Here is a 13,597-nt window from a genome sequence, read left to right as displayed (position 1 = left end):
AATGTAGCCCCAAATCACTAGTTAATATTAACTCCGAAAATTGGCAGGGGTCAATACCTAGAATTTTTTTTTCTTAACTGTAACAACATGTAAAAAAAAAACAAAACAATCAAATTTTAATTATTTTTGGTTAGTGGTAATAAGACTGTTTGAAGAGAAAGGCATGAAAGCATGGAGGCAGATCACAAAATACAAGTGAAAAGAAATACACAAGCTGAATGTTTAAAATGTTTTTTAGAAACTGGTTTCTATCCTAGTTTTGCAAAATTCCAGGTTCTCTCATGATTTTTTTGTATAGTTATGTAATAGTCTTAAAAAATTAGGCTCAAATTAATTATATCCAAATCCTTGAAATCACCAACAATGATAATAGCGAATATTTTTGAACACTTACTAGGGGACTGGGTTGCCCAATGGCAAAAGTTGTGTCCTTCAACGGCTGTAATATACAGACATGTGGGCCGCATGTGGTGGTTCACGCCTGTAATCCCAGCACTTTGGGAGGCCGAGGTGGGTGGATCACGAGGTCAGGAGATCGAGACCATCCTGGCTAACACAGTGAAAGCCCGTCTCTACTAAAAAATACAAAAAAATTAGCCGAGCGTGGTGGTGGGCACCTGTAGTCCCAGCTACTCGGGAGGCTGAGGCAGAAGAATGGCATGAGCCCAGGAGGCGGAGCTTACGGTGAGCCGAGATCATGCCACTGCACTCCAGCCTGGGCAACAGAGCGAGACTCCATCTCAAAAAAAAAATTATATATATATATATATATATATATATATATATATATATAATATATATATATGTATACAGACATGTATTTGTCACATGAAAGAGAGAGAAAGGAGAAGGGTTGTTTTTTTTTGGAAAAGAAAGTCAAATAATGATAAAATGATACAACTCTTTAAACATGCACAATCACTTCTTTAGCCTATGCTAAGTTTCAGTAAAAGTGTCCTAGAATTCAAATTGTTTCCCTAATACTAAACTATTCTATGTTATTAACCTTTCTCTACCTCAGTGCTGTCATCCATAAGTTGGGCATACAATGGGGAAAATAAAAGCACTCAGCTGAGTTAACAGGGGTAAAATGCTTGGAACAGCACCTGGCACACAATTAGCTACTACCTGTAACAGATAAATTAGTAAACTCTGCTCCATTTCTGCTCCTTCATGTGTGAAATGGGCAGAGAGTAATAACAGTATTCATATTCCTCATGAAATAGCTGGTACAGTAGAATGAAAGTTCTGTGAAGGCAGAGATCTGGTCAATTTTGTTCTCTGGTGTATTTTCACACACAGAACTAAAAGAACTAAAAACAGAACTACCATTCAACCAAGGAATCCCACTACTGGGTATATACTCAAAGGATTATATATCGTTCTACCATAAAGACACATGAACGCGTACGTTCATTACAGCACTATTCACAATAGTAAAGACATGGAATCAACCTAAATGTCCACCAATGGTAGACTGGATGAAGAAAATGTGGTACATATACACCATGGAATACACTGCAGCCATAAAAAAGAAAGAGATCATGTCCTTTTCAGGAACATGGATGGAATTGGAGACCATTATCCTTAGCAAACTGACACAGAAGCAGAAAACCTGATAATGCATATTCTCACTTGTAAGTAGGAGCTAAATAATGAGAACACATGGACAAAAAGAGGGGAGCAACAGACACTGGGGCCTACGTGAGGGAGGGTGAGAGGAGGAGAGGTTCGGAAAAAAAAAATACTGTTGGGTACTATGCTTAGTAGCTGGGTGACAAAATAATCTGTACACCAAGCCCCGAGTCATGAGTTTACCTATATAACAAACTTGCACATGTACCCCTGAACCTAAAATAAAAGTTTTTTTTTTAAATAACAGTTCCTAGCACACAGGAGTTCATCAAATAACTGTTAAATGAAATGAAACTGTTTGTACTATTATTATCAGATGCTGTCAGAGCCGCAAGTATCACCTATTTCTATTTATTTATTCCACCTTACTTCATTGGCTTATTGATTTATCTTCTTGCGATGTGTTTATATTCTTATCTAAGAATCAAATCTAAAGTTTTAGATAAGAGAAATCCCCTATGAATTTAATATCATTTTTATCCTATTTTTGCTATGAAATGTCTGTTTCTGTTTTATATATGCTATGGAAAGTATTATAACTTTTCTTTATTTTGGTAAAATGTATATAACATAAAATTTACCATTTCAACCCTTTTTATGTATGCAGTTTAATGGTAGTAAGTACATTCACATTGTTGCACAACCATCACCCTATCTAGCTCTAGAATATACCCTCTTTTTAAAAAATATTGCTTCTGTGATATGTTAAGTTTAGTTTATTAAGAGTAATCAAGGCAAAGCAAATCAGAAATTACTTAACTGGGCAATAATAACCATTTACCCATTTTGACAATCACCGTCATGCTAAAGATTCTGTCAAAGTGGTCTTGCTATTTGTTAGGCAAACAAATCTATTTAGGTAGATCTCTTTGATTTTATGAGACTGGGGCTATGTGTTTTGACATGTATATGTTAGATACTAATTGACTATTTGATTTTATTTGATTATACATTTACATACTTGTAAATCTTTTCAATTTGAAACCTCTCATAACCAGGTTCAGTGGACCCTCCCACTTCCACAGACCCAATGTAAAGGCGGCATTGGTCTGGATCACAGTTCAGAGAATTACAAGATCTACTTGGGAAGAGACAACATATTTTTCAGGTTATATCTCTGAATTTAGACAGCAATAAAGAAAAAATAAACCTGATTGTATTCCATTGCTGCCTTATTGATGCAAAAAGAAAAACACTGACAGATAGAACTTGAATGCATGTTTTGGAAGATATTCTTCTATAGCTCAGGGCCTTGAATGAATTCTTATATTTAAACCATTCATCTACCTAGTTTTAAAATATGCATTTCAAATGCCATAAGCAAACATCTTGACCAGGTAAAAAGAATCAAATGTTATGATGAGCCATGTTATTCTATGAAGAGACACTTAACATCTCCAGAGAGGGAACTGCCCACCGTTTTATTGGGGTTTGTATTTATGAAAGTCACATAATGAATACATGTAACACTACAAAGAGAAACTTTAATTCCCCCTAAAAAAGGGCACTTCCATCATTTTATTACATTTCCCCTTCATTTAGCAATCACACTTCTGCTTTTTCCTACTATTGTGTGAGGGGCTTTGCTACATACAGCTAAGTGATAAATCCTAGACTAAAAGGACAAGGCCACTTGTTTTTAAAACTAAATCACGGTGAATTTGTCTCAAGAACTTTAAAACAGAACTTAGATTTTAACACATCAAGCAATTTACTTACAAGGGAGAATGTTCCTAAGAGAAGCATCCATTCAAAGTTGAGCAAACCGCATGGAACAGTTTAGTAACCAAGGCAACAGAACTGAAACCCTAAGATTCCCTGGAACTAGGGGTTCCCAATCAGGAACAGTTAATTTCGTCAATGAATGAACATTCTATTTCATGTACAGCCATGTGCTTGAGACAGGGGATTTAGTTCATGCTAGCAAGAAAAATGCCTAATGGGCGTAATTAAGAAAGGGCTAGAGGCAGGGTGAAAGGAGAGAAGTAATAATTGTGCGAAAAATCAACAGTCAGTTTAGGCTGTAGTCTAAAGTAAAGACAACAAAGCAAATCTACAGGTTAGAGCTCTCTGGTTCCTGTGAAAGAAGGCAATAACATAAAAGTGGTATGAAACAAATTTCAAATATATTCAGTGAGCTTTCTCTAGAAAGTTATTGGTTACAGAGGGAGTTATATAGGAAATAGGTGAATTCTTCTCTTTTAATTCTGCTCCACTGTAAGATTCCCTCCAAGGTCCTCACTGTATTCTTTTTTTTTTTTTTTTTTTAGACGGAGTCTCACTCTGTCGCCAGGCTGGAGTGCAGTGGCGCAATCTCGACTCACTGCAACCTCTGCCTCCCGGGTTCAAGTGATTCTCCCCACTCAGCCTCCCGAGTAGCTGGGACTACAGGTACCCACCACCACACCCAGCTAATTTTTGTATTTTTAGTAGAGACAGGGTTTCACCATGTTGGCCAGGATGATCTTGATCTCTTGACCTCGTGATCCGCCCACCTCAGCCTTCCAAAGTATTGGGATTACAGGCATGAGCCACGGCACTGGCCGGTCCTCACTGTTTTCTATTGCCTCACTCACTTAGCTCTCATTAGAGGCCACACTGATTTTCTCCCCTTTTTGCAGTTCTCTGGTCTTCAACTCCTAAAGAAAATTAACCTCTTTCATCACTAAGATGTAACCTCCATTGTAAGGCAGCAAAGTTCGAACTTTGGCTTGGCTATGTTGGTACTTAGGGCACAGAGAGGTTAGCACACAATGGGTCTAAATATACCACCGTTTGGGGATAAATAGCTTCCAGGTATCTGGATGCAGAATAAGCTAAGCCAGAAAGATTCAATGCAATCACCTCGGAAAGTCAGCCACATGCATCTTGGAGAAGCCATGTGGTTTCAGGGCCATTCTAAGAACGCAGCTATACTATAGTCAGTCCAAGCGGTCATCACATTAAGGAATCTCAATTTGTGAAAAATAGTATTTCAATAAAAAAGGAGAACACTTGTTTTGTTAAAGGAGTGATAACTTCACGTGGATATTTGTCATAGATTTTATTTAAATCAAAGCTACCCTGACTACATTAAAATATGATTTATTTAATTTAAATTTATTTTGCACATATACAACTTTTAAAGAACAAGTTCATTGCTTAAGCAAATTAAACTCAGATTGTAGAAATACTTCTCATTTGCAAAGTCTTCTGGATAAAAATAGATACCCAGCCAATAAAGACTATTCATCTTTTCATTTCAAAAAGGAAATTCAACCATAATATAAACTCATCATCCAGCAACAAATATACCATGAAGGAAACAAGAAAATAATTAAGAGTTATTATTGTGTCTTAGACCACAGTTGATTCAGTCCTGCAAGATACTCTGGACCAAGGACTAGTTTTTGTTCTGTGACAGCAAACTCAATTCAAAATTGTATTTGCTAAGGAGTTTGAAGTTTCAAAAAGGAGGTAGGAAGTCAGGTGTCTCAGGGGAAAAAATGAGCAGGGAATCTGAATAGAGAGAAGCGAGTTCAGGGAATAAAACAAGGGAAAAATAAAATGAAGACATTATGTGAAGGGGAGAAGGGCAGGGGAAAGCGTGGGCCAAGGAGATTGTCTGACTTAAGCAGTTAATATTGGAAAGTAGAAATCAAATAGAATGGTCACCAGCCTTTTTACAAAGGTCTTTCCCAAGAGTCTGTTGAAGAAAGACTCTTCCTCTCAGGTTAGGCACCCTGAGGCATAATCTGGTTCTGCATTTTAAACTTTAGGGGATACTATTATTTATCTGTTAAAACAATTACTAAGCTAGATAATAAAGTCCTAATGCCTAACTGTTAATTGAAGTGCTAATGTTCATGTCCACCTGAACCTTTACTTGTGGTCATATTTGGAAATCAGGTCTTTGCAGATGCAATCAAGTTAAGATGAAGTCATACTCGATTAGGGTGGGACCTAAATCCAAATGATCAAAGTAGGATGTAGACCAAGCTGGTGACAGTGGAACAGGGAAGAAGCATAAATTTAGAGATGGTGAAGAAGAGGACCCAATGGTACACAGTAAAGAGGAGACAGGCACACAGATGATTCCACTGTTGAATGAGGAACAAGGGTGGAGCCCCTGGCAGAAGGGAGAGGAGTAGGAGAAGCAACTGAGTTTGATGGTAAAGGGACAAAGAGGAAAACGGCTAGTTTGTTTGCAGAGGCTAAAAGTTTAACAGCTGAGGTTCTGAGTGGACTAACTTTTCAAGTTGGTTCAAAGCATCAGGAAGAGTGAAAGAATTTGGGAGGACAGATGGGAAAAGTGAGAATGGAACATCCTTCACTCTCGGGGAACAATTTTGATGTCCTATTACAACCAAATGGCCCTTCACCTGATTACCTCTTATCAGTACTGGTCTTATTTAAATGTCTCAAGTCTCATAGATTTCTATCTTTTATCTCTAAGATTAATTAAAAGTTACTAAATATGTCCAAGCAGGACAGATGAATCACACTATCTATGCAGTTAATATAAATTAAGTGAAACTATAACTTTGAATAAATTTTTTAATTTTTGATTTCAGAATTGGAAAAAATAATCAAACGAGTAGGCCAATGGGTCATATCTTTCCCCCTACTTTAAAAGCTCTTAACCAATAGTAAACTTGGAAGTCAAGTATAAAAGAAGTCTGAAAAATACTTCTGTAGGAGGTTGTTCAAATGAAACCGAAACAACTGTGGAGCCACCTGTAGGAAAACCACGTAAAAGCCCCACCTCACACAGCATACCAGGATGAATTCAAATGCATCAAAGATGCAAAAAAAGGATAAACTACTAAAGTACCAGAGGAAAACATTATTCTGAAGGGTAAAATCTTTGACAAGGTATTTATGAGGTAGATGCATGAAACTGCTAACAATTATAAATCAACTTCTGATGCGTAAACTCTTACAATTATAAATCAACTTCTAAGCCAGTTCAGTGAACTACTTGGGCAGGCAGAAGAGAAATATACAAGAGTAAATGATTAGCCAAGTCTACACTAGATGAGCCAAACCTTCCTCGTTAAATCAATAGCTCCTTATTTCTTTTGCCTCAAAAATACAATAGAAGAAAATTCTATTTTTAATACACTTTGTATTAATTTCCTACGGCTCCCATACAAAGTATCAAAAACTAGGTGGCTTCAAAAACAACAGAAATGTATGCCTCACAGTTCTGGAGGCTAGAAGTCTGAAATCAAGGCCATACTCTCTCTGAGGGGGAGAGTCCACTCTTGCCCCTTCTAGTTTCCGATGTTGGCCAGTAAACCTTGGCATTTCTCAGCTTGCAGACCCAGCACTCCAGTCACATGACCATCCTCTCCCTGTGTCTTTTCATATCATCTTCCTCTGTGCATGTCTGTTTCTATGTCTAAATTTCCCCTTTCATTAGAATGCCAGTCCTTATTGGATTAGGGCTTGTGCTAATGACCTCACTTGAACTTGATTACCTATATAAAGGCACTATTTCCAAAGAAGGTCAGATTCTGAGATACTGGGGGTTAGGACTTTAACACGCCTTTTTGAGGAGAGACAATTCAGCCCAGAACACACTTCAATCATAATCTATCTATTACTTAAAACACACATTCTCCATGCCAAATCCCCCTGGAAGTAGCAAAGCCACAGGCCAACATTCCCCAAAGGGTGCCCTGGGGACACCACAGGTCCACCGTGTTCAACATAAACACACACTGACCCAGACTCACTGTATTAGTCTGTTTTCACACTGCTTATAAAGACACACCCCAGAGTAGGCAATTTACAAAAGAAAGAGGCTTAATGGACTTACAGTTCCATTGTGGCTGGGGAGGCCTCACAATCATGACAGAAGGTGGAAGGCACATCTCACATGGTGGCAGACAACAGAAGAAGAGCTTGTGCAGAAAAACTCCCCTTTTTAACACCATCAGATCTCTTGAGACTTACTCACTATCACAGGAACATGGGAAAGACCTGCTCCCATGATTCAATTACCTGCCATGGGTCTCTCCTACAACACATGGGAATTCAAGATGAAATTTGGGTGGGGACACAGGCAAACCATATCACTCACTGACATAGAACCTGGAGGAGGGTGGGCAAAATGCCCCAGACATGTTTCTCAAATACTCTCAAGATGAGAAAAGGATTTTTAAAGGTTAATAGCATCCAGGCCAATAAGCATCTATGAGGCTTCAAAGTTTCATGTGAAAGAAAAATCCAGTCAACAGCAGCTGCTTTCCTTGCGTTTCACCAGAGCTTCCACGGGAGCAGTAGAAAGCTGGGTGGGGTGACTTGGACATGGAACACTTGCAAAAAAGCTGCATATTGCCAGTCCAGAGGGGCTGCCATCATGCCTGCTAGGGCGATTCCAGCCCAATCCTAAGGCTCTTATTCTACAGTGGGTGCAAAATCTAAATGGCAAATCTTGTCCTTAAACAGAGGCGTCTGTCATCTCTCCAGGATGTCACCCATACGTCCATGTCATGTTATCTTTCATTACCTTGCCAAAGCATGCTGGACACCACAACAGCCTGAGAGCAGGGTTTACTGGTCCAATGACAGGTTGGGAAGCAGAGTGCTGGGAAGCCCTGCTAAATCTCTGAAATCTACAGGAACCTCCCAGAATTGAGTGTGTTCCTTGTAGATGCTCCCAATTCCCAGACTGAGGTATTACACCTTCTCCCGGAACCCTCATCCCTACCCACTTTAAGTTTCCAATTTCATTCACTAAGCGAAACTCACTTGCAGACAGAGTTGAAGCCTGCTAAAGTCCTCAGAGCGCATGGCTCCATATTTCTCTAGCTGTTTCTCTGTCCCTTACAAAAGAGAGATTGGAAATGGAAATAGAGTCTCACTACGGTGGCTGTCAGGGAGATATCAGAACAGCAGGTAGATTTTGAGGAGAGGAAAAAGGAGAAATGTCACAGCCTTAGAGAGCAGTTCTAGTCTATGGGAAAATTGAGCTGTAACAGGGCTCAGAGACTTCTTAAAATTAAGACTTTCAAAAATCACCTTTCATTTGTTCATTTATTCATTTATTCAAGCACTTCCTGAGCTCAAATCTGCTCATTTTAATGATGAGGATGAGGATGAGAGGCAGAGAAGTGAATTCCTGGATTCCTGGGGAATACAGACACAGAAGAGGCCTTGAGTCCTGGAATAACTCACACAACCATGCATCCTCGAGACAACACAGAAACTTCCAACAAACCTGAACTTGGGGCTAGTGGGAGACATGTCCAGAAAGAGGAGATTGCCTACCCCTGGGGCCAAAACTGAGCAAGGAGGCAACCTGAAGTAAATGACAGGGAGTCAGGACTGAGGAGGAAGAGGGGCCTTCTAGAGTGTTGATTAGAGGGGGACTCGGCAGGAAAGGGGAAGGAGAAGGTCGTCTAGTTTGCCACTAAAAGAATGAGGAAGTGGTTAAGGCGACATGTTTCACAGGAAGCCAAGCTGCCACTGAACTGCCCCTTTTCCTCTTTTCCTCTTCCTGGGCCAACACTCTGAGTGCACTCTCCCAGATCTGTGCCCAGCAGCAGTTCATGAGGCTGCTACACTTTTGGTTATAAGTATTTAACAGGCAATAAAAAACTCAGGGCTAGATATCTATCCAAATCTTCATAAAATATATAGAACTATAGCACAGACTTGAAGTATAAAATTGCTTTTGAGACATGTAAAATTATGGTGAATTTTGGAAAGGGCTTAACTTTCAATAAATCAAAATGACACTTTGGTGACACAATTCAAGCTTCTGGGGAAAAAAACTCAGATGTATTTCATTAACACTGAAACTAAGAATGAACCACTCAATGATGCAATTGAGTGTGATGCTGAAATGAAAAATACAACCACTCTTGCAGTCATATTTTTTCCTTTTTAACCTTCAGCTCAATGATATTACATTTATTGACTAGTTTCACCATGTGTAAAATAATAGTAAATAAAGATTTAATTATCTACTTTTAAAAAAACTGAATTTCTACCCAGGGATAAGGCTATAAAATTCCTATTAAATATAAACAAATTTCAGAGCAAACAATAAGGAGAAAAGTCTTCTTGATAGATAAATATCAAAAAGTAGATACATAGTATGTGTTATAAAAAAACATCTTTTGTCAGAGCTGGCTTCATAGGTTTATCATTCTTGCTGCTACTGTTGTTTTTAAACTGCAAAGAGAAAAAAAAATCATTTCTTAAGGTCTTCTTTATCCAGGTCTACCAGAAGTACTTTATGGATTGGAACTTGACTCTCACACTTGTATGATGCATTTTATCCTAAAGCTCTTCACATCTTAATTCTGAGTAGAGAAACATATCAAGTCAAAAAAATAAGCTCCAGGGGTTAATGAAAAGGAAAATTCAACTTATAATCATCAACATTTGAAAATTCTGACAATATTCTGTTAATTAAAAGAAAGAAGAAAGAAGCACTTCTAGAGCTACTAAGCCCAAAGTATTGACTATTTTTGTTAAAAATTCATCATTCAAAATGAAGTCAATTCATAGTTTTTGTTATATTGATAGGCATTCTGAGGATTATCCAAATGTTTCATGAGGGTTTTTGTATCATATAGCTAATTCTGGGTATTTCTAGAACTGAAATTTTGCTGTTCTTCTTACTAATGACGTTTACTATTCCCTTCTTTATTTATTTATTTAGAGACAGAGTCTCATTGTTGCCCAGGCCGGAGTGCAGTTGTGGGATCTCAGCTCACTGCAGTCTCTGCCTCCCAGGTTCAAGCAATTCTCCCACCTCAACATCCCAAGTACCTGGGACTATGGATGTGTGCCACCAAGCCTGGCTAATTTTTGTACTTTTTTGTAGAGACGGGGTTTTGCCATGTTGGCCAGGCTGGTCTTGAACTCCTGACCTCAGGTGATCCACCCGCCTCGGCCTCCCAAAAGTGCTGGGATTACAGGCATGAGCCACTGTGCCTGGCCTATTTCCTCTTTTTAAAACTTACTATTATTATTGTCATTCTCAAACTATTATCTCATAAACGTTATATTGTCTATATCAGATTTTCAGTGTGGGCTATATTTTTTAAATAACAGATGGTATTTGAATACGTAAAAGATATAAATCCTTTTCAAAATGTTGCTTTGTTTATTTTTCTGAAAAGCTTGACAACCATCTGTAGAGCTTTTGCAGAAGACTTTTTTCTTCCCTCACTTTTAGTCTCTTTAAAATCAATGACTATTTTTATTCTGCTTGGTCAGGCAAGTAGGCCTTTGATTTACAACAGCTGTATTCCCATGGAACACACACAAACACACATATATATAATTTCATTTTGCCTTTATAATTCTTTTTTTTAATTATCAAGTAAGACGACATAGTTTATTGGTCTAAGGATTGTGGAATCGTTCAGGTCTTTTAAACTAACATGATGAAGTTATAGAGTGGTTTTGTTACACATCTCATTGCCATAATTTTGTCTAGCTCTGGCTTTAATAATTGTATTTTAACAATCGTTAGCCTGTGTATAATATTTTCCTTTCCTTGACTTCTCCATTTTATTCCTAAATTCAGAAGATTATTGATGTGAATTCTTCAACCACTGGTAATGTATTTGAGCTTAATTCCAGTTGTTTAAAATGCTCTTCAACATTATTATAAAAATGTCATGATGGGAATCTACTGATACATATGAAAATGTCTGTACTTGAGTTCAGCAGTGCTCCAGAGCTAATATTCCCAAGATTTCATGAGGGAAAATATATATTTACAGGAAAATAAAACTGAACAGCAACCAAGAGTTGGCTCTCAAATATATGACCATTAGTTTCTTTGTTTGTTTGTTTGTTTCTCTTTCCCTAAAATGTAAGAACAAGGCAATAACAAATATAAAGAAAAAACTTACAGCCATATTACAATTAGATTCCAACAATTAACTTATAATGTATCTGCTTCATATGAAAATGCTAAAATATGTAGGTACTCAAGAAAACTTTTCATTCTGAAGACGACCAGAAATTTCTGTTTGCCAGTTCGACTGACACTGAAAACCTACATTTGCCTATTATTCTCCATGCTTCCATGTAAACTAATAACCACTCAACCACCAAAATGGTGGCCTCTAACAAGGCTGGGTTCTGGTACTGCTGGCTCCTTATTCTATGGCCCTCATGTTTATATACTGATAGATGCAAATACATGTAAGATTCTCTAAGGCCAGACATAAGTTCACTTGGCCTATAACACAGCAGTGACCCTTGAAATGCAAGTACAAACTCCACATTTTTTTAGTTTCATATAAAACATTTCATGCTTCATAGGAAACAATTAATTTCATCTATTAAAAGAAACCAAATGAGAAAACCTCCAACTAAATCTATTACTCATTTAACCTATAAGCCCAGAAAAAAAATTTAGCTTCTTCTTGCCTCGGTTTATCTACATTAGCTCCTGAACGAATACACTGGGGCAGGGAGAAAGTCATTTTCTAGTCTTGTTGCCATACAAACTTGAGTTCTTCTCCCTGAATAACAGGAGTAACAGTCCAATTTTACCAGAACACCAGTTCTGAGAGAATCAACTGAAGGAACAAGGTATCACTTCAGCCACTGTGTCTTTCTAAAAGTTTCTTTCAGGGATGATACCTTAATTTATTTTTCCATTGCCTTTCTCTTTCTCCTAAAATACTAAGCATACACCAGGTTGGATAAATAATTGGCATTCAGTAAATACACTTATTATTATCTTTTTAATCCATAAAGATCTTTTTTTTGTGTGTGGTTTATTTTTTATGACATGGTCTTGCTCTGTCACCTGGGCTGGAGTGCAGTGGCACTCCACACAAACACAGTTCACTGTAGCTTTGACCTCCTGGACTCAAGCCATCCTCTCACCTCAGCCTCCCCCATAACTGGGACCACAGGTGTGTGCCACTGCATCCAGCTACTTTTTAAAAAATTTTTGTAGAGACAGGGTTTCGCCACGTTGCCCTGGATGGCCTCAAGCTCCTGGGCTCAAGCAATCCTCCCACCTGAGCCCCAGAAAGTGCTAGGATTACAGGCATGAGCCACCACACCGAATCTTAAAAATCTTTTTAAGATAAAATTGTTTGATTAATAATTGAGATGTTTTCAACAAACGTCATTAATATTAAAAACTTTTGTAGGTCATTTAGTGTTAAAAGTTTCTGCTACTGTGAACATATACTATTAAATAGTTTTATCATGTAGTGTCCACCCTAAATCTTTTTGGTAAATAAGATGGGTTAAAAATAAATTATGTCAATTTAAGAATTTCAGTCTTCTAGATTTTGATTTAAAAATATTATTTCCTAATCTCTAGGAAAATTACAGTGTATTGATATTGAAAATGAACACATCTCCTGTAACCTTGAAACCAATTACATAACATGTTATTGCTTCTTTTCCCCCCACTATTTCTCCCATGACATCACAGCAAGTTCTTGAAAAGCTATTGACTCTTAAAAGCTGAGCTTCGCATTCTTACCTGGCACCCTCTTTGCCCAGTTGATCATGTGAACCAGCTCCCTGTCTGCCAGGTTGGTCAGTAAGCCCATCATCGAAGCCTCACTGAAGGGTCTGGTAGGATCATACTCGGAATAGAGTATGGGGGGCTCAGCATCCAACAAGGCACTGACCATCTGGTCGGCCGTCAGGGACAAGGCCGGGCTGTTCTTCTTAGAGTGTTTGATCATGAGCGGGCTTGGCCAAAGGTTGGCAGCTCTCATGTCTCCAGCAGACCCCACTTCACCCCTGCCCTCCCCATCATCTCTCTGGCGCTTGTGTTTCAACATTCTCCCTCCTCTTCGGTCTTTTCGTATCCCTGAAAACACAGGTGGAAAAAAAAATTAGTTTATTTTTTTCCCGTGTAAACTTTTATACAAAAAATTTTCAAAGCTAACCATCTTTCATTTTATTTGAAGAAATACTTTCAAGGACAGGTGAGCTGGTAAGTGTTTAACAAGTGGCTCTCCAAGAGAAGAAG

The 13,597-nt window shown here is 38.1% G+C and overlaps 1 protein-coding gene across 4 annotated transcripts in view; it reads right to left on the bottom strand.

Moving 5' to 3' along the window:
• Positions 1–13,597, bottom strand: part of ESR1 (estrogen receptor 1) — a 410,427-nt gene that overhangs the window by 148,738 nt on the left and 248,092 nt on the right. For all 4 annotated transcript variants that reach the window (XM_055390889.2, XM_055390895.2, XM_055390891.2 and 1 more), the window contains one exon: positions 13,100–13,435. In XM_055390889.2, the coding sequence (XP_055246864.1) occupies positions 13,100–13,435 (336 nt within the window). The remainder of the gene's footprint in view (positions 1–13,099; positions 13,436–13,597) is intronic.

This window comes from Gorilla gorilla, chromosome 5, assembly GCF_029281585.2.
Source record: "Gorilla gorilla gorilla isolate KB3781 chromosome 5, NHGRI_mGorGor1-v2.1_pri, whole genome shotgun sequence".
NCBI classification, from domain to species: domain Eukaryota; kingdom Metazoa; phylum Chordata; class Mammalia; order Primates; family Hominidae; genus Gorilla; species Gorilla gorilla.
This window is presented reverse-complemented; position numbering and strand designations above follow the sequence as displayed.